General features: G+C 50.5%; 2 protein-coding genes and 2 pseudogenes across 3 annotated transcripts in view; 1 reads left to right on the top strand and 3 right to left on the bottom strand.

Moving 5' to 3' along the window:
* Positions 1-523, bottom strand: part of GNAZ (G protein subunit alpha z) — a 52,132-nt gene extending 51,609 nt beyond the window's left edge. Inside the window, exon 1 of one of the 2 annotated variants that reach the window (XM_059139235.1) lies at positions 297-523. The gene's annotated coding sequence lies outside the window, so the exon portion shown is untranslated. Of the gene's footprint in view, positions 1-97; positions 174-296 lie in introns of those variants that run through there. The other variant, XM_059139236.1, reaches the window with a different exon arrangement.
* RSPH14 (radial spoke head 14 homolog) overlaps positions 1-10,905 on the top strand; it is a 79,967-nt gene extending 69,062 nt beyond the window's left edge. The window contains exons 5-7 of the mRNA XM_059139237.1: positions 6,698-6,923; positions 8,679-8,815; positions 10,621-10,905. Coding sequence (XP_058995220.1) covers positions 6,698-6,923; positions 8,679-8,815; positions 10,621-10,859 — 602 coding nt within the window. The 3' untranslated portion in view covers positions 10,860-10,905. The remainder of the gene's footprint in view (positions 1-6,697; positions 6,924-8,678; positions 8,816-10,620) is intronic.
* A 7,421-nt stretch (positions 10,906-18,326) lies between these two features.
* LOC131810975 (sodium/glucose cotransporter 1-like) overlaps positions 18,327-27,515 on the bottom strand; it is a 45,730-nt pseudogene continuing 36,541 nt past the window's right edge.
* On the bottom strand, positions 26,152-27,389 carry LOC131811404 (heterogeneous nuclear ribonucleoprotein A1-like; annotated as a pseudogene).

Consider the following 27,515-nt stretch of genomic DNA (forward strand, 5'->3'; position numbering starts at 1 on the left):
CACCTCCCGGGCCCGCAGCCGCCCCATCCCTCCGGCTCCTCGGCCGAGTGGTGCCCCTTCCCAGCACCTGCCGGGCCTGCGGTCGCCCCCTGCCCACCTCGCGGACATCTCCGTCCCGGTCGCTCACACCCCGGTCAGGCATCCCTTTCGCTGCTCCCCGGCGCCCCCAGCCCGGGCGGATCCCTAGCACAAAGGCCCGGGCGGGGCCCCGGATGGGGGTGGGGTGGAGGCCCCAGCCGCTCCCCCAGCACCCCAAGGTTCTGCCGCGCGCCACGGCCGCGGGTCCGCTCACTTACCTCCGGGCCGCCGCACGGTGCATCGGCCGAGCTGCTCCGGGTGGGGCGGGACGGGGCGGCGAGCGCGGGCCGCGGCGCCCTCGTTCCGCACTACGCGGGCGGCGGCACCCGCGCGGGGACGTGACCGGACCACGGGCGGCGCACACCCTCCGGCCGGCTTGGCTCCCTCCGCCCGCTCTCCCGCGCCGCCCGCCGCCCGCCGCCCGCCCGCGGGTCCACCCGCCCCGCGCCGCGCTGCCGCCGGCAGGGGGCGGAGCCGCGAGTGCAGCGCGTTGCCGGGCCAACCGCGGGCGGGGGTGCCGCGCGCCTGTCGGTGACCACGCGCTGGGCGCCACCGCCCCGCCACAAGCGCCGGCTCTCTTCTCATTGGGCAGGAGTGGCTGACGGATGCATGTGAGGTCCAATGGCAACGGGTAGGGGCGGGGCCGTGGCTCCGGCGCGCCGCAGTCCGGCACGCGCTGCCCGCACCGGCGTCTTTGGGAGTCTGCTGCGCTGAAGCCGCGGAGCTGACCCAGCGGGACCGCTTCTCGCAGAGCCGGAGACTGAGCCTAAGAGTGTCGGATGGCCCAGGCACCCTCCTCCAGCCGCTCGTCTCCCTGGGTTTGAATTCGAACGCAGTTCGGCACTTTATGAGCTCCGCGACCTTGGGCAACCAACTGACCTCTCTGAGCCTGTTTTGCAAAGTGGGGCTAGTGGCACCGGCTTCTTTGAATTGTCTCGACAGTCCACTAGAACGCGTAAAAGGCTATGCAAACCCTTAAGGTATACACCGGTGAGGCTGGTGCAGCGATGGGAGGGACATTAGTCATCTTTGCTGCACATTCCCCCAGCGTGTAGGGGCTCTTCAGGGTCCCTGGCAATCCTGGCTACGGAAGGTTGCCTTGAAAAGGAGGAGTGGGAGAAGGGCCCAGGATATGTCCCCCAGATCAGAGAGGTGGGAGGCAGCCGGCTCCGGTAAGACCAGGATCCCCCATTGCCGCCTTGGAGAAGCTGGTAGAAGGTAGAAGTCATCCCATGGCCAGCAAAATGCACCTGAGCCAGTCTGCCAAGTTTTGCTTTCAATTTCAGCGGGAGCCCATCTGTGGGCCTCAGAGCCAGGAGGGCCCTTCACTCCTGTGCTTAAAAGACTTTGGCCAGAGAGCCAAGATATTAATGCCTCTGTCTTTTCCATCATTATAACCTGAATCTTTCTGTATTCTAGAGCATCCCTGGTAAAAATGTCAGATTCCCCCAGTTAACACCTTCCTTATCACTTTACATCCTCATGGGCACATTATAAGGATCACCCCACACTGAGCAGGAGCACTGGAATTGACCATTGACAGGGGCAGATTGGGTGGTCATCCTAGTCCAGGTTTGTGGTCAGAAGGCAGGGCTAGGGGTCTGGTTCGGCATTGCAAGATTATTCCATTACTGCTCTGGGAATGTTTCCTCTGCTGAGGATGAGATGAGAGACTGTTGCACTACTTGCCCCCCACCCTCACCCCATGACTGACATACCCACCTGTGAATAAGTTACCTAAACTGTCAGGGACAGGACAGATGCTAGTGATGGGCATCGTGAGGCGAACCTAGACCTGGCACAGTGCTTGCTGGGGGGGCCAGTGAGAACCAAAGGGAGGTGGCCAAAAATGGAGGGGGGCTTCTCTGGGTGTGTGCCTTCAACCCCCCTGGTTGGGTCAGACTGGGCCTCTGCTCACAGGACCACTCAGAGGCCAATGGCTGTGATACCAGTTAGATGGCAGGCACAGGCCCGGCCCTGGTGTGGATCAGAGGTGAGAGGGGGTAGGAGGGAAGCATGGACTGGGCTCTGTTGCCTGTACACCCTTGGGGTGGGGTTATTTCACCTGGATGAGCCTCAGTTTCCTTCCCTGTTAAGGGGGACTCTAGTAAAGGGTCCTTGGAGAGTGATTCTGAGGGGAAATACATGTGGGCACAGGATTAGAGAGGGGTAAGGGCAGTTTCTGTTGTAGGATCAAGGTCCGAATGGAGCTGTTTGCGGGCAAGCCTAGAGGTCAGTGTAGGGTGACCCTCTACTGCAGTCCAGGGTGAGATCAGCAGCTAGCCCATGAAATAGCCTAAAAGGGCTTGCTGCTGCTTCCCTCACCTGAGTCTGGTGGCCACCAACGATCGCAATTCTTCATACAACAATCATTTACTTTGACCTCCTCTGCACAGGCACAGTTCTGGGATTTAGACCCCTGCCTGGTAGACCTTCCTGTCTGTGGGGCAATAATCCACCATTATAGTTGTGTGCAGCCTCATGGAGGAGACCCACTAGGGCCCTGGAGACATGTGGCAGGGGGAGAACTGGGCACTGGGAGACACCAGGATGGAGGTGGCCTATGACCTGGGGCAGCGGAGAAGCATGTTTCAAGGTGGGAAATGCACTGGGTGTGATGGAGCCATGATGCCTGCAGGAACCCATGGAAGCTCAGCTGGAGTGGGTTGGAGCCAGTAAGCAGGTGTGGGTGCCAGAATACAGGGCTGGAGTGGGGACAGTCACACCAGGCTAGTGGCCCTTCTGTGAGATTGGGGATGTCAGCCTAAGAACCACTGGAGAGTTTTAGGATTAGTTTTTTTAAATTTGGGAAGGAGGATGACAAGTTTTGCTTCATATTTGTTTGCTGTATGTGTGGTCCCATTAATGTACATTGTCCTAATATACAGAATCAAGTAACAAAATGTCAACTAGTCAGCCCTCAGAAAATAAGAAAGCAGAGATTCTCCATGAAGCCAAGTTCAGTTTAGAGTTGTAGAATCACTGAGCGACAGCAGGTGTATGGCTGCAGCCAAGATAGAGGGATGGAGTGGGGGGCAGAGTGGGGAGGGCGGGGGCCATACAGGAGGCCCAGATGATAGGAGATGCTGGAGGAAGGATGGTGCTTGCTAAGCAGATGGTGGACCAGTGGGAGAGGTGGCTGGGAACCAGCGAGTACAGGGTCCTGGTACCTTGGGAATAGAGTGTCTTGAGAGGTGAGATGGGGTCAGCCACATCATATGCTATGAGAGGCCACATAAGCTAAGGACAGGGATGTGTCCCCAGGAGCAGAGATAGGCACAGGAAGGGGGTGTGTTGGCATGCCACCAATTCAGGGAATGGGGGCCACATGATTCTAACCTTTGGTGGGTGGGTTGCAGTGAGGTCTGGATGCTCTGAGGCAGGGGCTGGCACTCTGTCCTCAGTCCTTATTAGCCAGGAAAACAGGACCAGGAGACAACAGTTGGGACCCTTTTGATGGAAAGAGGAAGGCCCTGTTCATTGAGCCTCATACTTCACCAATCCAGCAGGGACAGATGGCCGAGCGGCCTCTCTAGGTGCTATCAGGCTATCCTCCAGGAAATGACCAAACCTCAACCACAGGGCATTTTGTGCCCTGGGCATCATGTCCCTTCAATTCCAGAGGGATTGGTGGAGCTTTCTTGGCCATCAGCCAATGAATCCATCCTGATGCACCAGCCATGCCAGACCCAGGGCCTTCCCCAAGTACATATACCTCATACCTTTGCCCTGCTGCCCCATGGATTCCAGCCTGCCTGGGCCTCTTTTCCTGCATGTTCAGAATCCCTAGGACCCTGGAATTCCTCATCTACTTGAGTACGAACCTGTGTTGTCATGATGGGTCCTGGCCGACTGCCATTTGTCTCCCCACTACCCAAGGATGGGGGTGGTGGCTTCTTGCTCATCTCTCGATGCCCATAGCACCATCCTTTCTGGCTCTTCTCCCAGCTTGATCTGCTCTCCTAAGCCCCGCTGACCAATTCTCAGGCTGTGGCAGGACTGAGTGGGTTTCTCCACTTTGTTTCCTTGGGGTCTGTGCAGCCCCCCAACCCCAATTTGAACAAGCCATTGCAGATCTGGGTTAGTTATAAATAGCCAGGCCTGCAACTCTCCTTTTAGCTGAAAAGCAAAGTGAACGAGTAGAGAGGCACACCCGGCACGCGTTTTATTTTTAATCTTCTCCCTCTGTCTCAGAATGAACTTGGGTCCTGGTGCTCAGCATTTCTAGGAGTGGAAGCCCAAGACAAATGCCTGCGGGGGAAAAAAACCCCAAAGTAGCCCAGGGCCCTAGCTTTACCCCGGTCTGCTGTGTGACCTCAGGCACTTGAATTGCTTCTCTGGGCCTTGGTTTCCTCACCTAGGGAGGGAGCAGTGGAGGTGATGGCCTCCAGCAGTTTGACTTCAACTCTTCCTCACGCTTCTCCTCTGAGCCTGTGCCCAGCAACACCTATGGGAGGAGGGAGTCTCTGGAAAGCCCAGATCCAGGTGCAAGTGAAGCCACAATCAAGCTCCTGTTTGATGATGCACAAATTCCTCATCCCCAGGCCTTTGCTCAGGTGTCCCCCAGCTAGGAAATTTCTTCCTCTATGCAAAATCCTTCCAGGCAGCAAAATCCTTGGCAAGTCCAGCTGTCATCTGCCTGCAGTGAGTTGGGGAGGAGCTGTCTGGGTCAAGTTGTGGTAGAGTCAGACCAGTGGCTGGGGGAGGTAGGGAGCCTGTGGGGCAGGTGCCCCAGTGGGCAGTGGAGTTAGAGCAGAAGGCCAGGTGTGTGGTCTGGCTGGGGCCTGATGGGGAGGGTGAGGCTGAAGGGGAGAGAGGGGCTGTGTTCCCGCAGGGCAAGGGTGGTTCAGCTTTTGTCTTTGCATCCCACTCCTCACATGCCTTTGCCTGTAACTGGGTCTCAGTGGTGGTGGAATTCCTTATGATGCTAGGTCCAGATGTTCTGGGCTTATGTGATAGTCCCTTCCAGGGAGCATGCTCCCACCAATCATTACCCCTTGGCATTGCCCAACTCCTTGCCGGCTAGGCTGGTTTGCATATCGAGGAAAACAGGCTCCGGGAGGTTAGGTAACTTGTCTAAGATCACACAGCAGGATACATTAAGGAGACCAAGCCTGGCATTTTTTGAAATCTGCGTGTATTGAATTTTAAAAAGTGCAGTGCTCTTAAAGCAACGGGTAGCTGCTCTTCCTGTGTTGCGAATGCCCTGAGAACAAATGTGGCAGAGCTGGTTGCTGTACTGGGACACCCCAATGAGAAGCTGGTCAGGGGCAGAGGGAGCCACTGGACATGCATCTATGCCCCTCCACCTCCCTCACCCTGGGGCACCTGCCATTTGATGTCCTCAGGAAGTGAGGGAGGAAGGTGGAGTGATGTCTTCAAAGAGGAAATCCCTGGTGCTAATTGGCACTTAGAGACCTTTAGGCTAATTAACCTGTTGATTTGTCTCTCTAGAGTAAATTAGAGGGTTTAGCTGGGGAGGCGGAAGAGAGAGATGTTGCTGATGGCCACCTCCATGGGGGCTATATATACTCGGCCTCTCAGTGGGTGGTGTGGGCCACTGGGGAGTCCAGGAAGAGGGCGGGATGGGGGGAGCAGCGCTGGGAAGAGGGAGTGTGCCCTCCCCAGCATTGCCCTGCTCACTCCCCAGGGAGCAGTTCTGAATACAGGGGAGCTGAGACCCTCAGGAGTGCTGCCTGGACCTGGTTCTGGGTTCCCCTCGGACATCCCTCAGGAGGGAGAAGGAACTGAATGGAGGGAAGTGGAACCCATTCTTGAGGAGCCTCGCCTCCCCACCTTCTCCTAGTCCTGGTGTTCCAGCCATGCTGCTATGTAGAGCCCCCCTTCCTGCGGTTTTTTTTTTTTTCTTTTAGATATTTTTAATTTATTTGACAGAGAAAGAGAGAGGTCACAAGTAGTCAGAGAGGCAGGCAGAGGGAGAGGGGGAAACAGACTCCCTGCTAAGCAGAGAGCCTGATGCAGGGCTCCATCCCAGGACCCTGGGATCATGACTTGAGCCAAAGGCAGAGGCTTTAACCCACTGAGCCACCCAGGTGCCCCTCCTGTGGGTTTTTTAGACCCCCTTGGCCAGATTTCCTGCTACCTCTGGTTGGAGGCACAGCTCTTTTTTGTATATAAGATGGTGGCCTGTTCATTTGTGCCTCAGATTTGATTCCAAGCTTTTTCCTTTCCCCAAGGGCTGGCAAGATTGATCTGGGGTTTCTAGTGGCTTAGAGATGTAGGTAGGAAGGAGGAGGTTGGCTGTTCCCCCCACCTTCCTTCTTGTGCAAGGTAGTTCCTCCTATGCCTGGGCCCTGCAGGGATGGCTGCTGCTTCTCAGGCTCCTGAGCACCTGTTGAAGGCTGATGCTCTCCCCCCACCCCCGCGCCCCCTAGTTACAGGTGACCAATGGCACTTTGGGGGGTCCTCCAGGGCTGTGTGGTATCCACCCTAGCTTGTCATCCCCAGACTCCTGCTAGCTGCTCAGGGGTCTGGCAGCCAGGGGCATTTGCGAATCTCCTCTCCCCTACCAGCTCTGCAGGCCTTGCCTCCCCGCTCTTGCTGCCCAGAATGGGTCGGGGTGACTGGCCCAGCCTCAGTGCCCTTTCCCATCGTGTAGGAGCCCAGGGCATTGTCAACAGTGGCCTGATCCCCTCCCTGGTGTGGAAGCTTCAGAGGGAGGAGGAAGAGATCCAAGGGCTTCTCCTGGACACACTGGCCGCCTGCCTGATGGTGGATGCCACCGAGGCGCTGAGTAGCGGTGTGGTGCCCTTCTTGAAGCAGAAGCTCCTCAGTGCCAACAATGACATTCGCAGCAAAGCTGCCCACACGCTCATTGCAGTCAGGTGAGCCTGGGTCCGCGCGGATGGAGTGGGGAGGGCGGGGGCGGCCAGCCTGGAGCCTTTTGCTTAGGCTCAGAGAAGGCACCTGAGCTGCCTTCCGGCCCCCCAGGGAGCCAGCCTGCCCCAGAGCTCCCTGTCCCCTGGGGTAGGAGCACTGTCCTATTGGCCTGTGAGCTTACCACTCACGGTTCCATATCCCCAGAAGAAGGCCCCAGTCCTGGGCAAAGCAAGATGGTTTGTCCCCCCTCCTTGTGAGGAAGGCAAGCACAGAAGTGTGGTGATGTTCGAAGTTACTAAGTTGTCTATAGACGCCAGTCATTATCTACAAGCGGTTCTCTTGCAAGGGGGGTGATTACCTTTTATAGGTAAGGACACGGAGGGCATATGTGTCCAGTCGTTGGTGACCCAGGGTCACACGGGATCAGAGTCTAAATCCTGGCCTGGAAACTGAGGGAGCACAATGCCTCAGAGAAGGGAGGGATGGGGGGCAGGGAGGACATATGTGATCCCAAACAGAGAAGTTTTCTGAGGGCAGAGGTCCCTCATCCCTCCAAGTCTATATCTTAGATATGGCCACTGCCTACATCCTGGCGCCTTGTGCCTCCCCTAGCCCTGACTGTCCCTCCAGCTGGCATTCTTTCTAGAGACCTGGGCCAGCATTTTGACAGGTCTGGCCCCCGATCCAGACCCTGGGGAGCTTGTGAACGTGGAGATTCCGGAGCCCCATCCCAGATCGATCACCATCTGGACTTTGCTCAGAGGTCTTGCAGTGAAGCCTCTGAGGACCCTACCTGCTCTAGAAAGTGGTGACCTCCACCAGTCCTGCCTGTGTCTTTCACCATGCCCTCCTTTTCATATGTCACCCCTCAGGGGAGCTCCTGAAGACAGGGCTTTGCTCTGGTTGCTGGTGGAGAGCAGGGCTTTGAAACAGAGGAGCTTTGGTCCCCTGGGAGACAGACAGCACTGTCTGGAGACATTTCTGGTTGTTCTAAATTGAGGGAGAAGGGCCCTCCTGGCATCGAGTTGGGGGAAGCCGGGGATGCTGGTCAGCATCCCACAACACATGGGACTGCCACCACCACAAAGAATCATCCAGCCCCACGGTCAGTTGTGCTCTTGTCTCCGCATCCCGGACCAGGTCCCGCCAAGGTGCTCGTCAGCCCTGGCCGTGGGAATGAACGAACACACAGAATCCCTGCTGGCGCGGCCCAAGACTCTACATCTTTGATCAAGTTCCCAAAGGGAGCCCGTGGGGAGCCCAGCACATTCATTTTCACAGCTTCTTACAGTGCCAGGATTAGAAGTGACTTACAGCGTCCTCTCCCCTGAGGGTGGCTCTGCACGGGTGTCTCCCTGGCAGCTCGCCACTTCCGTGCCTTAGCCCATCTCTGGCAGCTCTGGCTCCTGCATGGAGTCAAAATGAGTGTCCCTGGGTCCTGCTGCTCCCCATCTTAGGGCCGGGAGAAACACGTCTGGTTTCTTCTTCATGGGATACCTTAGGGCCAGTCTCCATCACCCCCTGGCTCCTATGCAGTTTGGCCTTCGGTGGCTGCGTGCTGTGCTCCCAGGTTGTCCCAGCATGGGGGGAAGACCCAAACCTCACACCAGCACTTGCGCCCTGGTACCCCCGGCCAGGCCCAGACCCCCAGGGGTGGTCCCAACACAAGTTCTCCTGCTGTCCCCTGGGGTGGTCCTAGGCTCCCCAGCCCCCTCCTCTTTGTCAAGTGAAATCACACAGCTGTCCCCTCTCTGGCCCAGCATTCCTCTGGATGGCAAGAACCAGGTGTGGCAGCATGACGTCATCCCCATTCTGGTGCACCTGCTGAGGGACAATGTGGAGGAGGTGCAGGCCAATGCTGCTGGGGCCCTCATGTATGCCATGGTCACCACCCAAGGTGAGGTGGCCAGCTGCATCCCCTGTGCAAGGCGGGGGGGGGGGTGTCACTGCAGCCTCCAGCATGCTGGCTGCCCCTGCGAGTTTTCCAGAACTCTCGTTTTGTGCTCAGCATCCCGGTAATGCCCTCTCCCCGCCCTACCAAAATACTTCCCCTGGTCTGTTGTTGAAGTCTTTCACTTTTGGGCCAAGGCTCCACCCTCCCTCTTCTTCCTGGCCTCAGTAGGTCACCTACCTGTGGCCCTCCCTGGTCACTCCAGGGAGGGGACCTCTGTCCCCTCCTACCAGGCTATTCCCTGGGCCTGGAATTCCTGCCTCCAACCCAGGCCCCTTGTATGCCTCAATTCTAGGATGAATTATGTAGTTTGCCATCCTTGATTTGGTTATCCTGAGGCCTAAACAAACACTGGAACCCTTGCTTCCATGTTGTGTTTTGATCAAAATTACTTTATTTTCAATGGGTAGGGGTGGGGAGCAAATAAGAGTATGAACTTACCTCTCCCACCTGGGGACCCCCCTGCCCCCAACCAGTCAGGCTTCCATGCTAAGTCATCCAATCCTGGCCACAGGAGCAGCTGGGGTTGTTTTCCCCACTTGGAGGCCAGGGTGGGTCATCCCATGTGACTGCTGAAAGCTCTCGGTCTTTCCCCATGCATACAATTGCCCACACCAGCCCTGTGCCCTGTGCCCTGTGCTTTCTTGATGTTCCATGGAGGACTGACTGGGTCTCTGACTCTCAATCAGCATACAGCATACAGCAAAGCTCCCCCAGAACTGGGGCTCTCATCCATTCCCCACTTGATGCTAATGGTGGAATTTGAAACGTACCAGAAGAGGAGAGATTGGGGACTTCCCCACAGCCACACCCCCCTTTCAACTGTGCAGTGAAGACACTGACTACCAAGGCAGGGGCTCCCCTTTTGTGTATATCCCTCTGGTGGGGAGTCTTCAGTGCAGTGTCTTGCTTGGGCTTTCTGCTGGAGCTCTTGGTGGACCAGAGCTCCCTGTGGGCCCAGGCAACACCTGGAAATTGGGGATGTGAAGCCACTTTTCACTGAGCTGGCCCTCCAGCCAAGGGCCCCTATCCCCTGCCAGGTGCCAGGCCCTGTGCTGGGTGGTAGGGACCTAGACCCTGTATCTCAGCCTCCTGCAAATAGTTTGGGGGGAGTGGCAGAGGGTTGATGATCTAGAGGAGAAGCATAGCATGCAGCAGGCACAGGGCAGGGGCCAAGCCTCCTCTGGGAGGGGCGTGGGTATTGACTTAAGGGACAGTGGAAATCAGCAGGGCCGAGGGTGGCTGTGCAGGTTCTAGCACACAGAGAATAGTACACTGAGCACGGCAGGAAACCGGAGAGTAGGGGGCAACTACCTGGCCTTTTAGCAGGCCAAGACCGCAGAAAGATGTCGAAGGTTCAGGAGGGGTGTCTCCTTTACTGATTAATGTCTGCATCCTCCACTAGACTGTAAGTACCAGGAGGGAAAGAACTCTGTGAGTTTTTGTGCCTGGAGCAGAGTAGGTGCTCAGGAAATACTTGCCGCATAAACAAACAATTGGATTTTAATTTTTGTGTTGCCTTAGAGAACTGGATTGCAGGACAGGCATCAGGGTGGGTGGGGAGAAGCCAGTTGAGGGGCAGGAATGAGGAGGCCAAGACTGGAGGCAGAGGAAGGTGCCACCGCCCGCACTGGAGTTAGGGAAGGTACCTCCCCCGAGGCTGCACAGGCCAGAGGCCAGAGTTGGGCTGGGGTGGGCGGAGGTGGAACAGGATGGTTCCCTGAGGAATGCCTGGTGTTGGTGGCCCACAGGAAAGTATGCCGCCTTGGACACAGAAGCCATCCACCCGCTCCTGAACCTGCTGTCCTCACCCTTGAGCAAGGCACGTTTGAATGCCACCAAGGCCCTCACCATGCTGGCTGAAGCTCCTGAGGGCCGCAAGTTCCTGCAGTCTCGTGTGCCCATCTTCCGCACCCTCGAGGAGGACCCCAGTGAGGCAGTGCGGCGGGCAGCCCAGATCGCCATCAAAGTCATTGAGTGGAAACCCTGAGCCACTTGCTGGGCCAGACCTGATAAGCTGCTTGCCTGAATAAATGGGCTGAATCTCTTTATATTGGGTCTGAATGGCATTTTATGGTCCTAGAGTGTGGCCACATCTTCCCTCTCTCCTACAAAGTGGAAATACCCGGCCCTGAAGGACTGGGTCATGGTGGCCAGGCGAGAAGGCATGGGCTAAGTCCAAGGCCCAGGGATGGAAGGATGGCATACCAGCTCTCTGTTGCATCTAAGGGTCCCTTCAGAATGTAGAGAGCAGGGCTGGGCTTTCCAGGTACAAGGAGGAGCTAGGAGTTATATTGGGGGAAGGAACACAGCTGGATCTGGCCCACCCAGGCTTTAGATACTTGAGCGACCAGGCCCTTGGGTGTGGTTGGGCACTGCACTGCTTAGCCAGTTCTTCCCCCCTCTCTCAGGAGGGAAGGTTGAAGTGCAGCTCGTGTGGGCTCTTTCAGGAGGAGTGTGAGTTGTATGAGGCCCCCTAGGCTTGCGTGCCCAGGACAGGGATCTTCCCAGCAGCACAAAGATGTCCTAAGGACAAGCTCCCAGCTGGCCGAAGCCAACCACTCCCTAGCCCCAGGGCAGCCCTCTTGCCAGCCTTCTACCTGAGCCTCCACCTGCCTCTCTTGTTCCCCAGATGAAACTAGCAAAGGAGGCTGGAGAGCTTGAAGGCACTGGAGGAGAAGCCAGGCTGCAGAGGGTAGGAGGCCTGGGTAACATTTAACCACCCTCAGACTTCCCTGCCTGGTCTGGCAGGATGATGGTTCTTAAACCAGTTCTGACTCCTATTGGAGAAACTGCAGGAGGGGAGCTCAGCTTCAAGGGAACTTTTTGAGGCTCCCTGCCTCAAACAAGGTTTTTCTCATTATAGCACCAACTGGCAGCCATATTTCCTATGGGACAGAGCATCCCAGGCTTATGGGATTCCCATCCTTCCAGAATAAACATCAGGAGAACCAGAACCCTCAAGCGAGCACCTTCTTATAGTTCTTTTATTGACTGGGGCCTTCACTTTCCTAGAAGAAACAGAGAAGTTTGTGTCGCTGGAATTAGAGAATTAGCCCAAGGGGACTGGCTGCTGAGCCCAGCTGGTATTTCAAGGGAATATTCTCAAAATAGGCTCCCAAAGAGGAAACCTTTTCTCCTTCAGTAAAACAGGTGGTTGAAGACCTTTACTTCCTCAGGGCCCCATTTCACTTCAACACATAGCATGCTGGTTCCACCTCTACTGCTTCACGGAAGGGCTCTGGCCAAGGCCACTGGCCAAGGTTACTGACCATCTTGCTACCAAGATCCTGTACTCTTTGTGCTTGACCCATGCTGTGGCCCAGGTATGGATGTTCCCTTTCTTTAGTAGCTGTTTTGGGCCTCCTTCCAAGGCTCTTGCTGTGCTCTCTTAGGTCTCCTTTGTAAAATCCTCTCTCTCCACATGACCAGTAGTGTTCATGTTTCTCACAGCTCTGTCTAGGCCCTCTCTCCTCCTGTTCTCCCATACAATCTCACCTGCCTGGCTGTGGGCTCCCTCTACCAGGTTCCCTTCTCAACTAGGCCTGCCCACTGCTTTGTCTCCCCCAAATCTGGGTCTGTAGCCCCAGCCTCTCTCCTGAGTTCTGGATCCTTCTATCCAACTTAATGTCTACCCTTAAATTTTTCTAGGCAATGATTAAGAATCCTTCACAAACTCTTCTAAAAAATAGAAGGGGATGGGACACTTTCCAACTTATTCTGGGGTGAATTTTACCAAAATTAGTTGATACCCAAGCCAGACAAAAAGAACTATAGACCAATATCCTTTATGAATAGAGACATGAAATCTTAATCAAATATGATCAAACCAAATCCAGCCACATTTAAAAAGCATTATACTGGGACCCCTAGGTGGCTCAGTCATTAAGCATCTGCTTTTGGCTCAGGTTGTGATATCAGGGTCCTGGGATCAAGCCCTGCATCGGGATCCTTGCTCGGTGGGAAGCCTGCTTTTCCTTCTCCCTCTCCCCCTGCTTGTATTCCCTCTCTTGCTGTCTCTCTCTGTCAAATAAATAAAATCTTTAAAAAAATGAGCATTATATTCCATGACCAATGGAATTTATCCCAGGAATGCAAGGTTGGTTTAACATTTGAAACTGAATCAATGTAATATATATACACATACAATAAAGGATAGAAATCACATGATCATCTTAATAGATACAGAAAAAGCATTTGATGAAATCTGATATCCATTTCTTAAAAAAAAAAAAAAAAAAGAGAAAATCCAAAAAATCCAATATGGGGTAACTTTTGCAAAAAGTCTTAGCTACCATCATTCCCAATGGTGAGAGACTGGGTGCAGTCCCTTGAAGTTCAGAAACAAGACAAAAATGTCTGCTCTCACTACTTCAATTAAACATTGTACTGAGGGTTCTAGCCAAAGCAATTAGGCAAGAAAATGAAGTCAAAGGCATCCAGATTGGAAGGAAAAAAGTAAACCATCTCTTTTTGCAGATGATGGGAACTTATATATGGAAAATTCCAAGGTATACACTTAAAAGCTGTTAGAACTAGTAAACAACCTTAGCGAAGTTGACAAAGAAAACAACTCCATTTACAATAGCATTGAAAAGAATAAAATACCTAGGAATAAATTTAACAAGAGAAGTGCAAAATTTGGACACTGAAAACAAAACATTGTTGAAAGAAAGATATAAATAAATGAAAAGACATAACATGTTCACAGATCAGAAGATGTAAAATTGTCAAGATGACAGTAAGTATCTTCTTGCATCTCAAACTCAACATGTTCCAAGTGGTGCTCAACTTTTCTCCCACATCTGTTCCTTTTCCAGTGTGGCCTGTCTTTAGAATTGGTGTGCCCTTTGCCCACATGCTTAACTCAGAGAGTCATTCTGGCCTCTCCCTCTACAAATCAAGTTCTATTACTTCTAATTGCTGGCCTCTCCCTTAATCAGTTAAGTTATATTACTTCTAATTGCTGGCTTCTCTTGATGCCATTTTCTCTCTGCCACTAACTTGCTTGGATTGTTCTAAACAGTCTCCTGGTGGGTGTTCCTGCCTCCTTTTCATCATTTCAGCAGTAGTAGAGCAAATCTGATCCTGTCACTTCCCCACTGAAGCTCCCAGGGACTTAGGATCCCAAATTATATAAGGCAAGTCAGGCTCCTGTCCACCTTGCCCTCCCCATCTCCCATGGTTCTTCTATGCATAAGTCATGTCTTGGCATCCTCAAACATGCTTTGTACTCTTACCTCATGTCTTTCTGCATGTTGTCCAGCTAATTGAGCTCCTTCTTTGGTCATAAGAGGCCTTCTCTGACTCAGACTAGGTGGGCCTCCCTGCAGTATACATGACATGTGGTGGGCCAGTGTGTGGCCTTAATGTCAGGCAGGGCTGTTCTAGGCCCTATGCCCATTCCCAGTGTACTTAATTTCCTTGCCGAGTCTGTTCCCTTCCCTGTAAAATGTGGTTAATTTCTAGTACTTCCACAAAGGGTGATTCTGTGTCTTGAAAGTGATAATGCCGTTACCCCTGGCAGCAAAACCACAGGCTGCACTAAAAGCTGGCTGTCACAGCTAGTGTTTCACTTTGGTGCCTATGCTCTGTTAGCAGCTATTTTCTTGCAGTGGCTGGCACATAGTAGGCACTCAAAAATCTCAGCTGAAGGGATAAACTAGGGGGGAGAGACTACATGTGAATGTGCCTTCAGAATGTGATTTTTGCGATGCTGGATGGGCCTCTGCCAAATCACTTCAAGTCACCTAGAACTTTTTCTAAAGACACAGATAGTTTATTTTTGAGAAGAAGGAAGAGGAAGGAGCAGCTTAGGGAGTCCTTGCGGAAACACAGCCTGGGAGTGGCCTATACTTGACAGCTAAGGGAGTCTAGCTCCTGGCCCCAATGCCCAATAACATGCCAATTGCAGGCAGACTGGGAGGGACTAGAAAGAGCTCTGGAAGGAGGAAGGTTTCCCCTCCCCCTGCCTTTCAAGGGTGCAGTGTGACTGTAGCCAGACAGTGCTGAATTGTTGGAGGCCTGCTCCACTGAGCAGAAACTGCCTCAGCTCCATCAGTGGTCCAGGCAGGAGCTAAAGTCCCACCCATGGGCAGCCTTGGCTCCAGCTGGCATGGGAGGTCATTGGCAGTGGGCATAACACTTGTGGTGGGAACCCCATGTGGGGGTGGGGCTTGTACTCCATGGGATCTTTGCCAGCAGGGTATACCTTTAAAAAGGAGGAGAGCACAAAGCAAATGGAGGCTGGGTATAGGAAGGAAATGGTTACAGTGAAGTAAACACAAGCAAAAAATCCCAAATATATCTAGAAATAAAAAGCCAAAATTAAATTTAAAGTGAAAGTCAGTGTTTATGCAGTAGAGCCATTTGGAGAAAATGACTCATTTTGTAAAGGAACAGATGTTCTCATTTGCATAGTCTCTGGAGTCACAAATGGACTTCACCCTGTCCCCTCAGCACACATGCCCTGCAGCTGGTGGCACTTGACTTGTGACACTGAAAGAGTGTTTACATTAGTGTAATCCTTGGTCCCATAGCCACTGGTCTCCTGGTAGGAAAGACTTTCTCTACTGGATGATGAGGGAGTCTGGAAGAGGCTGTGGTTTGCCTGCTCTTCCCAGATACCCCTGGGCCCCAGCTGCCTTAGTAGTAGTAGATGTGCAGTAGGACTTCAGCTGATATCGAGAGGAACCCGCAGGCATTGGCAATTTGTCTCCAGAAGGGTATCTCTGACATGTCAACGTACTTTATCCCTGCCCACATGTCATTGTGTTCTGTCCCTTTAGATGTGTCACAGCACTCTGTCTCTTCCAATGTGGCACCGTGTTCTGTCCTTTCAGACATATCATGGCACTTTGTCCCTTCCAACATGTGCTCTATCCTTTCAGATATGGCAGCACACCCCATACTCTCTTTGGCTACCTCTTTTGGGGCCAGTTTGGGGCCTGGCTGTGGCTCCAGCCACAAAACATATACTAGGCCTTTCAGAGGCAGCCCTGGTCCTCCTTGAATACATCTGGAACAGAGGGAACAGGCAAACATCAGGACACAAGAAGGACTTTCTATGGTGTCGCATCTCAGTGGTCAGTCCCACAGAAAGACCGAAAGACTCCAAAATGAAGATCTCTCCTGAGCCCCCGCCACAGAATACCTACCACCATACTCAGAGACATGGGAGAGGTGGGATAAGGGGCTAAGGTATGTGTGGGGGTGGGAACTACCTGGGGTCATGCTCGCCTTCCACTGGTAGAGCCTTCCACTGGGTCCAGATCCTGGAGTGACCACCCTTCTCTGTCTTAGGCACATGCCTGAACACAGCTGAATAGGACTAGAGCAAGTGACTGCTCCTCTGAATCTGCCTCCCCAGTCACTACTCTCCAGAGGATGGAAGAAATCCCCTGATTTCTGGAATCAGACGCTGATCTCTTTGGTAAGCTCTCAGGTAATGTCTTCAGGCAGGCATCAGTCTTGCAGTCTGGCCCAAAATAAGGCACTCAGGGCACTTGAATGGGAAGTCACTGATGTTTTCCCGGAGGCAAAGGAGGGAAGTCTAGGAATTATAGGAAAGTTTCTATTTAGATTAGTGAAAACACCTTCTGGGGCTTGCTCAATTCTGTTGGTTCAGATCTGGCGGTCTGCTCGTTGGGCCTGCTCAGGCGCAGGTCAGCACCACGGCTAGCTCCCACATACCACAGTAGGTGCCTCTGCCACGTGGAAAGTTTCCTCCTTGATGACAAGATGAGCACATTTCTGTCTGAGAGCAGGCATCCAGCTGTGTTCTCTGTCTCATTCTGTTGGGCATCCTCCATGCCAGCTGTGTCCCAAGGCTGAGGCGGCACCAGCAATGATGGAACCCATCAGCTGGGGACAGAGGACCTTCTGTTACAAGGGGAGGGTGGCTGCAGCCAGGGTACCCCAAAGTCAGGGATATAATCTCTGCTGCCAGTGCTGAGAAGTCCATATAACATGGACACCCATGTCATATCATCATGTAGGTGCCAACCCCAAAGAGGCTGCTGTATCTAAAAGGCAACTGATCATTTGATGACAGCCCCCAGCCCCCAGGCTATATGATGGGGAGTGGTAGGGCCATTGACCAAGAGCACACATTTTAGAGTCAGACTTGGCTGTGTTCAAGTCCCAGCTCCACCACTGCCTTGTTATCTGTGGAGCCTGGGGCAAGTTAGTTAACTGTTCAGTGCCTCCGTTTCTCCATCTCTAAATGGGGATACTAATTGTACCTATCACACAGAGGTATAATTTTGACACTGCCTGGCACATCGCAAGTGGGCAGTAAATATTAGCCACTGTCATTATCATCATCATCATCATTCCCCCATGACTGTGGAGGGAGAAGAGGAACTGGGAGGGGTACCAAGGACAAGTACCTGGCACACTGTGGGCCCCCGGTAGGCTCGTTTCTCCCACTCAGAGAAGAGAAATTCCCAGGGAGCCCTGTATCCACCAGCTGTGTGGATCAGCCATGCTCAGGAGAGTTTACTCCCTTGCTCTGCACCTGTCCAAGGCCTCCTCTACAGAGAGCAGGAGGGAGCCCAAGGCCTCTTTGGGCTCTAAAATTCCCTAGCAAGGGTGAAGGGGGCCCCAGATTGTTGCCTCCTCCTCTAAACTCTCAGCCTCCCCAGGCACTCTCCGCCTGAGACTCAGGACTAATCTCATTAAGCCTTTATCCCTGTTTGCGTCAGGGCTGCAAGAAGCTCAGGTCACCCTACCCGGTGGCCCCAACACTTCCTTTCTGACCCCATCTGCTGAAAACCTTCCTCTGGGCTTTCTGGAGCTCCTCCCTGCAACATTCTATCTCTGCTTGCTGGGACTGAACTCGAACTGTCTTCAGATTTCTTCCCTGGAGCACCCCTCCTTCTTCTCCCCCAGAATGCTCTTATTGAGGTACATCACCATCTCTGTGTGGCTAATTCAGTGGCCAGTCCTAAGGCCTCATCTTTCTTTGCCCATCAGTGTTTGTCTTCCCTCTGCTGGCTCCTCCTCATCTCCTGGAGTGCCTTTTGCTTTCTGCTTGTGCCCAAGCCCCAGGATATAATCTCTGCTGCCAGTGCTGAGAAGTCCATATAACATGGACACCCATGTCATATCATCATGTAGGTGCCAACCCCAAAGAGGCTGCTGTATCTAAAAGGCAACTGATCATTTGATGACAGCCCCCAGGCTATATGATGGGGAGTCAGACCCCTTGTCTCCTCCCCCTACCTGCCCCTCTACGGGTGGCTCACTGCATCTGCTGCTTCTCCCCAGCCCAGAAGGCTCCACACAGATGTCTAGAGATATCTCAGCCTCAACAGACACCCCAGAGGGGACCTCTGCCTGGAAGAACATTTCTGGAAGGGGAGACATGGGTGCCAGAGTGGTAGCTTAGGCCACACCTACCTAGGACACTTTAAACAGGACCCCCTGCAGGGTTTGGCTCTTCCTTCTCACCTGGCTATGCTTGGGGCGCTTGGGGTGCAGGTTTCTTCACTTGTATCTCTTCGTCCAGATCTACACTTGCTTCTTGGATGTCTCGTAAGCTCCAAAAGAGCTGGTGGAGCTGGGGGGAGAGCAGGGCCATGTCACCACCCAGGGCCCTGGATCCTGTCACACAGACAGGACCCAGCCATGGCCAGCAGCTGGGCACTAGGGTCTCCAAAGACTGAGAGGAGACCTGGTGGTTCAACTTCAACAAGAGACTGAAGGAACATGGACTGGGGAAAAGTGTGGCACTTAGGAATTTCAGTTGGATTTCAGTTCTGGCTCTGGTACCATGTGCTTGTGTGGATTTGGCACAGAGTGACACAACCCGCCTGGGTCTGTGTCCTTCAGTGGTATAGTAAGCAGTGGTAGGCAATGTGCTCAGGCCTCAGAGAGTCCAGGAACCTTGCCCTTCAGGGTGGGAGCAGCTGCCCATCCCCCCTGGTCTGCTTCTTTGGGTGGAGGAAGAGGCCCTCCGACCAGAGGAGTGGACAGGGCAAACCAGAGAGCTGCTTTCCTTCCAGAATCTCTTCCTAGCTGTCAGAGTTGAGCACTAACCCAGTCAAGAAGAGGCTTTACCTGGTTTACCTGGCCTGCCCTGAGCTGAGTTGCTCAAATTCAACAAGGCATTTGCATATGCAGTGGGCAGCTCACCTCCCTTCTGCTCTGTGATTTTGTTCCTTTTCGGAAAACTCACATGGAAACTTGGGGAAGTAACAAATCTAGCCAATTGTTGTTGCTTGTTTCTGAAGTGTCAACAAGTGAACAATTCCACCAAACCTATCCTGGAATAGATTTTGATCCATTATATTAGGCTCGTTGTTTTTGAATCCCAGCACCACCAAACCTAACATATGCCAGGGACATGAATGGGCTGGACAGGCTCCTCCCCAGCCAGCCCATTTTAAGACTTGTTTGGAGCCCCACCTCTCAGACTAAAACGTCAGAACTAAAATTCTGTTGTGCTAATGACAGAGACGGGGTTTAGCCTTTAATTGCTTCCTGATGATGCCATATGTATGCATTCGCCTTCCCAACAACACTATCAGTCCCTGTGGAAGAGGTTGCTGGGTGTGCTGGAAGAGCTTGGCTTCGTGTGCAATCCCTGTTGTCCTGCCTCCTCTGGTAGGCGGTGAGGAGAGGGCGTGGCCCGCTGACACTGACCCAATTTTCCTGTTCATCTCTCCCTCCCCTCTGACAGCTGCTTTCTGTACTCCAGAGCACCTGGCATACTGGGAGGCAGATAGGAAACACTCAACAAGTACTTGGTTGCTTGAGAAGTGGGCACAACTAAAAAGTTGAAGGGCGCCTAGGTGGCTCAGTGGGTTAAGCCGCTGCCTTTGGCTCAGGTCATGATCCCAGGGTCCTGGGATCGAGCCCCGCATTGGGCTCTCTGCTCAGCAGGGAGCCTGCTTCCTCCTCTCTCTCTGCCTGCCTCTCTGCCTGCTTGTGATCTCTCTCTGTCAAATAAATAAATAAAAATCTTTATTAAAAAAAAAAAAACGTTGAGAGGAAGAGAACAGGAGAAAAGAATGCAGACCATCTAAACAATTAAGACCCCAGGCAACAGGAAATCAAGTTCACCACCCACTGCCAGTTTTTCAAGGTGCTGGGACCAGGGAAGTCTCCCTGCTGTCACTGAGGCAGTGGGCGTGCACATCCCAGACAATCCTGGCTGTCTTCCCCAGTGGTCCATCCCTTTCCCAACTGGCTCTGTGCACAGGAGAGGAATGAATCAAACAGACACTACAGAGCAAGAAGTGTTGCCAGAGAGCGAGCTTAAGTTTGGGGGTGGGGTGGTGGGGGTACCAGGAGGTAGTCTTCCAAGTTTATGGCTTTTACCCAGATCCCAGGAAAAGCTGCAAGACAGGCATGTAGATCTCACAGACCCATCTCCCCCCTACTGAGCTGCCCCCTAAACTTTGGATGCTATGGGGCTTTCTGGCTTGGCCAAGTCCCTGTAGTGAGAAGCCGGCTGGTCATGCTTATGGAGGTGATGTAGTGGAGCCAGATTGGGGCCCAGCCTTGCCACTTACCCAGTTTTCATACCTTGGACAAGAGACTTAATTTCTCTGAGTCCAGACTTCCAACTGGGGTGACTGATCCCTGCCTCCTAGGAGGTTGGAATGGCCACGCAGAAGGAGGCTGAGAGTCATCTAGCCCTGAGCCAGCCACAGGCGCTGCCCGTATTCCTGTCTCCTCCCCCTCCTGCTGGCTTAATTCCATGACCCTGATTACATTAAATCATACTTAGGTTAGGGAACTTAACACTTCTAAGGAAAATTTGCATTTTAAAAGCCAAACTTCTCATTCTGAGTGAATACCTAAATGGTGGATTGTTGAAAAGCTTTTCAGTTTAGTTTTGTTTTTGAGGCAGGGCCTATTTCTGACCCATCCTCCACTCCCAGCCCCCAGCCCTCCCCTTTCAAAAAGAATGCAGGAATTCAATCACTCTCTCCAAAACTAGTGGAGCCAAATTACTGCTCCTTGGGACGCTGGGACTGAAGGTTGACCCCAGAACATCCTTAGGGCAGCACTTACATGTTTATCCAGAATCAGGTCTGTGAATAAGGAGATCCCCTGGAATGTGAAATGACTAATTATGAAGAGAATTACAGCAAAGTAGAGGTAGTGTACACCGCAGATGATCAAGGGGTTCTGTAGGGGGGATCCAGGGTCCATAGGCAAACTCAGAGAACATTGGAGAGAAGCCAATCAGAAATCCTCTGGTCAACCCCCTGAAGGCGTCCGGTCAAAGGAGGAGCCCCAAGGGAGTCACGTGGAGGGAGATGGGTGGTGAGACATAACCTTCAGCCACTTGCCCACTAGTTAAGTTCTGAAGTTAAACTCATCACAGCAAAGGCTTTAAATACCTTGTGGAAGGAAGCAGAATGTAAGCACCAGTGAGGAGGCCATACCTTCCTGTGCTGACACCTGCAGTCTCTCTAAGGTCAATCAGAAAACTTAAAAAACTTTGGAAACACTTCTATGTAAGATAATGAATAGGTATCTCAAACATTATGTGTCCAAAAGGACCCCAGTCTTCCCCCATGGCTGTGGGTGACACCTCTATCTTCCTGGTTGCTCAGGTTGAAACCCCAGGAGTCATCCCTGCCCCATTTCTTTCCATTTGGCACTGCCACCAACCCTTTAGCAAATCCTGTTGGCTCTGCCTCTTAAAATGTGTCAGCATCCCACTACCCTATGGCTACCACCCTAATCCTGAACTGCTATCTACTCCTACATAGTTGGCTTTCCTATCTGGCCTCTTGCTTGCCCACTGTCCCCACAGAAGCCAGAGGGATCTCTTCAAAGTATGTATTAGTAAGTGCTTTGCTTAAACTCTCCCAAAGCTTCTCATGGCCCACCGTCAGAGTCAAATCTCAATCCTGCCCCTCAGCTGACCTCACCTGGCTCTGCCACTATACCCTTGGCCATTCCACTTCAGCCACTGTGTGCAACCTTCCTCCTGCATGTTGAATCTGCCCATCTTGCTCTTGGCACAGGACTTTGTGCTTGCCCTTCTCTCTGGGTCTCTGCCTAGATCTTGGTATTTCTGGCTCATCCTTCACGGTTCAGATTCAAGGTCATTTTCTTAGAAGTCTTCTCCTACCACCTTGGCTAAGGTTTTTGTATAGCTCCTGCCACCAGAGCCTGCCTTGTCACCCTCCACTACCCTTTTTAAACTTTTAAACAACACTGCATCACTATCAGAAATCCTTTTCTGCTTATTGGGTATCATCTGTCTCCTCCAATCAGACTGTCCACTCTTTAAGAGTAAGGACTTCACCTTGGCTCTGGAGCTGTATTTGGAGCCTGACTTAGATGGGGATAGATGTCAGAGGAGACAGTATATGGTATATGGGCAAGTATAGATAGTATATGGTATATGGTCAAGCATCTTGGAGAAAAACCTAAAACCAAAAGCCAGGTGGGGAATCCACAGGAACCATTTATTGAAGGAGATGTGCAGAAAGGGAAGATCTAGAAACAGATGGGCAGCAAAAGCCAGATGAGCACACCATCTGAAGCAGAGTGGGAGAAAGGGCCTGGAGAAACTCTTTAGGTCAAAGACGGTACCAGCAATGTAGTAGCAGGAGTAGCAGGGAATTGCTGACCAGATCCCCAGTTCTCCTTGGCAGTAGGCTCCAATAACTCAATGTTGTTGTCATTGATGGAAGGCAGATTCTTATGACAACCTGCCTCTCTTGCCCCTGTCCCTCCCAGCAGATCAGAGAGAAGCAGCTTGGACATCTACAGAGCCCAGCCACCCTCCCCCCACATTCGTGGTACTAAATTGAGTCTTGAACTGAGCAGAGCAGGGAGCACTAGCAGGTTGGTCTGGAGGATTGGATATCTGAGATGGATCTATAGGGAGCACCAGCCTGGTGGAAAAGGAAAAAGATATTCTTGGCAAAGTGAACAGTCTATGCAAGTGAAGGGAGGCCAGAGAAGGCACAGGGCAGTTAGGTAATCAGCACTACAGATGGTTAAGAATGGCTGGGGCCTGAGAGCTGTGCATGGAGAGGGCAAAGGCCAAGAGTTAGGGGCCAAATCATGTAGCACCTCATACACTGTGCTCAGGAACTTGTACAAGGCCCAGTTACTCAGTGCTTTTAGGGGAAACAGGTTATGATTAAAAAAACTAATGAAAATATTCTGACAAATTATGCTTTCAAAGGCTTGTGGATGGGATGCCTGGGTGGCTCAGTTTGTTAAGTGTCCAACTCTTGATTTCAGCTCAGGTCATGATCTTAGGGTTGTGAGATTGAGCCCCGTGTAGGGTGCTGTGCTGATATGGAGCCTGTTTAAGATTCTCTCTCTCCCTCTCTCTGTGCCCCCTCCCCAAACCCCTCTCTCTCTCTAAAAAAAAAAAAAAAAAAAAAAGTCTTATGGATAAAATGATTGAATCATTAATTGGGATCTTTTATTTTTTTAAAAAAAATTTATATTCATTAATTTATTGGACACACGGAGAGAAAGCATGAGTGAGGGAGGGGTAGAGGGAGAGAGAGAATCTCAAATAGACTTCCTGCTGAGCAGGGAGCCCAACGCGGGGCTCCATCCCGGGAAATTGAGATCATGACCCAAGCTGAAGGCAGACGTTTAATCTACAGAGCTACTCAGGCACCCTGGGATCTTTAGTTTCAAGTATGCTTAGAAGAGATGGTCTTCACTGCAGGAAAGGCAAAAGGAGTTCATGACTGTACATCTCCCTGTGAGTATGAAATTTCTGAGTATGACACATCCATGTACAGAGGCAGCAGAACAATATTTTCTTACACCCAGATGTGTGTGAGGGAGGAGGATGCACACTGCATCATCTATGGCATAGTTGAGTGGATTATATTGCAAAGGGAGGAAAACAAATCAGAGTTTACCTTTTCCCTGCACTCATGAAGGAATTCAGACCAAATCTGCCCAGGAGGAAATCATTTCTTGAAAAGCAAATGATACAATGGTGTGAACTCTTGAAGCATAAAAGACCCTTCTAGGGCAGCTCTTGCAACAACAACTATGATATGAAGGCAAACCCTCACACTGTGTCATGCAGTGGCCTTGCCAACACCTACTTGTTCAGTGACCCTCTTGAAAAATATAGCAAGCAGGAAGATGGCAGCAATGGGTGGGGTCAGGTAACTCATAACGGCATGTGTGTATTCAAACAAGTTGCTCACTGTATTCTGTTTGTATAACAGAGACCCAGATGATGGTGATAGTAAATAATATTATAACAAAAAACCTCTAAACTAAATCAATAGTCAATAGCAATTTGATAAGATTCCTTCCCTCCCCCGCCAATAAAATATCTATAAGCCATGCTATTAGCTCAATTATACTTAGGTTAAATTCAGATGCCCATTCCTAAGTATGGGACAGAGGAGACAGCCACATAAGTCTTCAGATAAAAATCCTTTAAGTTCTGAACAAGTAAAATGAAGTGTCCATTTGTGTGTTCCTGGATCCTGGATAGATTTTCACATTTGGAGGCTGTGTTTCGGCAGTTATGCTTAAAATTCCATGGAAAAATATTAATTTCTTGAGGTTAACATGTTTTAAGGAATTTCAGACAGATTAGTATAGCACATGATTTTGGAGATTTCAACAAGTTCGGAAACTTATTTAAATTTTACTGAAAATTTTTACAAAACTGAGTACAAGCTCCAAATGTTCATTGCTTTTGCTAAGTAAAAGATTTAAAATTATGTGTTCATATATAAAATTACACTAGACCAAATGTCATCCCAAAGATGAATAAATCTTAGTTCTATGTCAACAAGAGCTTAAAAATTATTATTTAGAGTGATTGATAAGCTATAAAGGACTAATTCTTTGATAGTCAAAGAAGACACAGGATGTGAATTCCCACCTGAGTAATGATGGGATATTTGCCTGGGACTAACCCTCCCACAGATAACAATGACAAATTGTGGGCCAAATATAAAACAACAACACTGAAGGGAGCCAAAAGCAGGCAGAGATGAAAGAGAATTTAATCCTTGAAAAGAATATAATCATATTGGGTGCTATCTACATTACCCGGCTTTTCTTCTGAATGCCCTCCCTAGTCTGCATGGCATGGGTGGCTAGAAGTTAGGCATAGAGCCTCACTATTACTAGGCAGAGGTGTTAGAAGATGGAGGTTGGGAATTTAGAGTGGTTGGAAATATTGGGGGAAAAATTCTAGAAATGAGGGAGCCACAGAGCAAGGAGATCCAAGCTATACATAAACTTTCCTTATGCCCTTGGCTGATCCCTGAACTATGCATGTTTGGGGAAAATAAGACCCTGGTGGTAGGAGAAAATAGTGTCAACCCCAAATTCTATACCCAGAAAAAGTATCCTTCAAAAAATAAAGACAAAATAAAAACATTTTTGAATAACCAAAGACAGAGAACCTACCAGCAGACCTGAATTATAAGACATGCTGAAGAAAATTCTTCAGAGTGAAGAGAAATGACACATATTGGAAACTTGAACCTAAAAGTTGCAATAATGAGCACCAAAAAGATAAAACATATGGTAAATATAAAATGCTACATATCTTCTTACAGCAAAAATTATATTGTTATCACTGTATTATGGGGTTTATATGCACATAGGTATAAAATATGTGACAGCTATAACACAAAAGATGGAAGGAGAAAATATACTATTCTAAGGCATTTATGTTTTACATAGAATAATACAGTATTAACTCTAAATAGAAAAAAGATAAGTTAATCATGCCTATTATGATGCCGAGAGCAACCAAAAGAAATTAAAATCAAATATTAAAAACCGTTTCCAATCACATTGATGATATTAATACAGATGAATTTAACTCTTAAATGAAAAGGCAGAGATGGTCAGAGAAAAAAAAATCAAGATCCAACTATGATGTGGTCTACAAGGGACTCACTTTAAGTATATTTAAAGGTTAAAAGTAAAAGATATTACAAACACTAAACATAGGAAAGCCAGGGTGGGATATATTATTAACAAAATAAGCCTCAAGACAAGTACTATTATTAGAGACAAAAAGGGACATTTCAGGGATAAAGGTGATTTGGTACATATACATGTACATATACATATATAAGTCATATGGTATATATACAATGGAATATTAGTCAGCCACAAAAAATGAAATCTTGCCATTTGCAACAACATGGATGGTAAAGGGTATTATGTTAAGTAAGTCAATCAGAGAATGACAGTTATCATATGATCTCATTAATAGGTGGAATTTTTTTTAAAAAGACACATTTATTCAGCGTCATGATCAGACTATTACATTAAGCAATTAACAGCATGGGTGCAAAAAAAAAATCTACATTAAAACCCTTTGTTGGAATGCTTTACACTTTCCACAGAACAGAAACTAAAATAACCTGTTATACAATTAGTCACAAATACAGTCCTCAAGTTTTTTGCCCATACACATGAGTATTGTCTAAAACATGTCTTCTTTGTAGCAGCTAGGCCCTGCCACCACTGTGCTTGGCTGAGTTCACAAATCTGTTGTAACCTGTAGTTTCCCTGTCACTTCTCTGGCTCTCCTCTCCTCCTAAGCTTTGTTTCCTGGCAGTAATTAAAACCTCCTGCCACTGCCATAGCTGCTGCTGCTGCTGGAACCACCATAGCCACCTTGGTTTCATGGTTTGGCGAAGTATTGGCCTCCACCACCATAAGGGCCAGAGCTTCTGCCTCCCAAATTGCCTCCTTTCATGGGTCCAAAATTTGAGGATTGATTGCTGTAATTGCCAAAATCATTATAGCTTCTGCCACCTCCAAAGTTGCTTCCATTATTACCAAATCTGTTATAGCCATCCCCACTGCCACCATATCCACCACCACCTCAACTGCCACCAAAGCCACCTCGACCACTGAAGTTTCCTCCACGACCAAAGTTGTCATTCCCACCCAAACCACCTCCACGACCACCACCAAAGTTTCCAGAACCACTTCGACCTCTTTGGCTGGATGAAGCACTAGCCATCTCTTGCTTAGAGAGCGCTTTCCTTACTTCACAGTTGTGGCCATTTACAGTATGGTATTTTTGAATGACAATCTTGTCTACAGAATTATGGTCATCAAATGTTACAAAAGCAAAATCCCTCTTTTTGCCACTGCCTCGGTCAGTCATGATCTCAATCACTTCGATTTTCCCATACTGTTCGAAATAATCTCTTAGATGATGTTCTTCAGTGTCTTCTTTAATGCCACCAACAAAAATCTTTTTCACAGTTAGGGGGGCACCAGGTCTTTGAGAATCTTCTCTTGGGACAGCCCTCTTTGGTTCCACAACTCTTCCATCCACCTTGTGTGGCCTTGCATTCATGGCTGCATCCACCTCCTCCACAGTGGCATATGTGACAAACCCAAAGCCTCTGGAGCTCTTGGTGTTTGGATCTCTCATTACCACACAGTCTGTAAGTGTTCCCCATTGCTCAAAATGGCTCCTCAGACTCTCATCAGTTGTTTCAAAGCTCAGACCTCCGATAAAAAGCTTCCGCAGCTGTTCAGGCTCTTTGGGAGACTCTGACTTAGACATGATGGCGGTGGGAGGGGAGACTTTAACGATGCCTACTCAGCGGCGTCCATGGGCAGAAAAGCGATATGTGGAATTTAAGAAGCAAAAGAGAGGATCATGGCGGAAGAGAGAAAAAAATAAAACAAG

The sequence above is a fragment of the Mustela lutreola genome, chromosome 11, assembly GCF_030435805.1.
Source record: "Mustela lutreola isolate mMusLut2 chromosome 11, mMusLut2.pri, whole genome shotgun sequence".
Lineage (NCBI taxonomy): Eukaryota > Metazoa > Chordata > Mammalia > Carnivora > Mustelidae > Mustela > Mustela lutreola.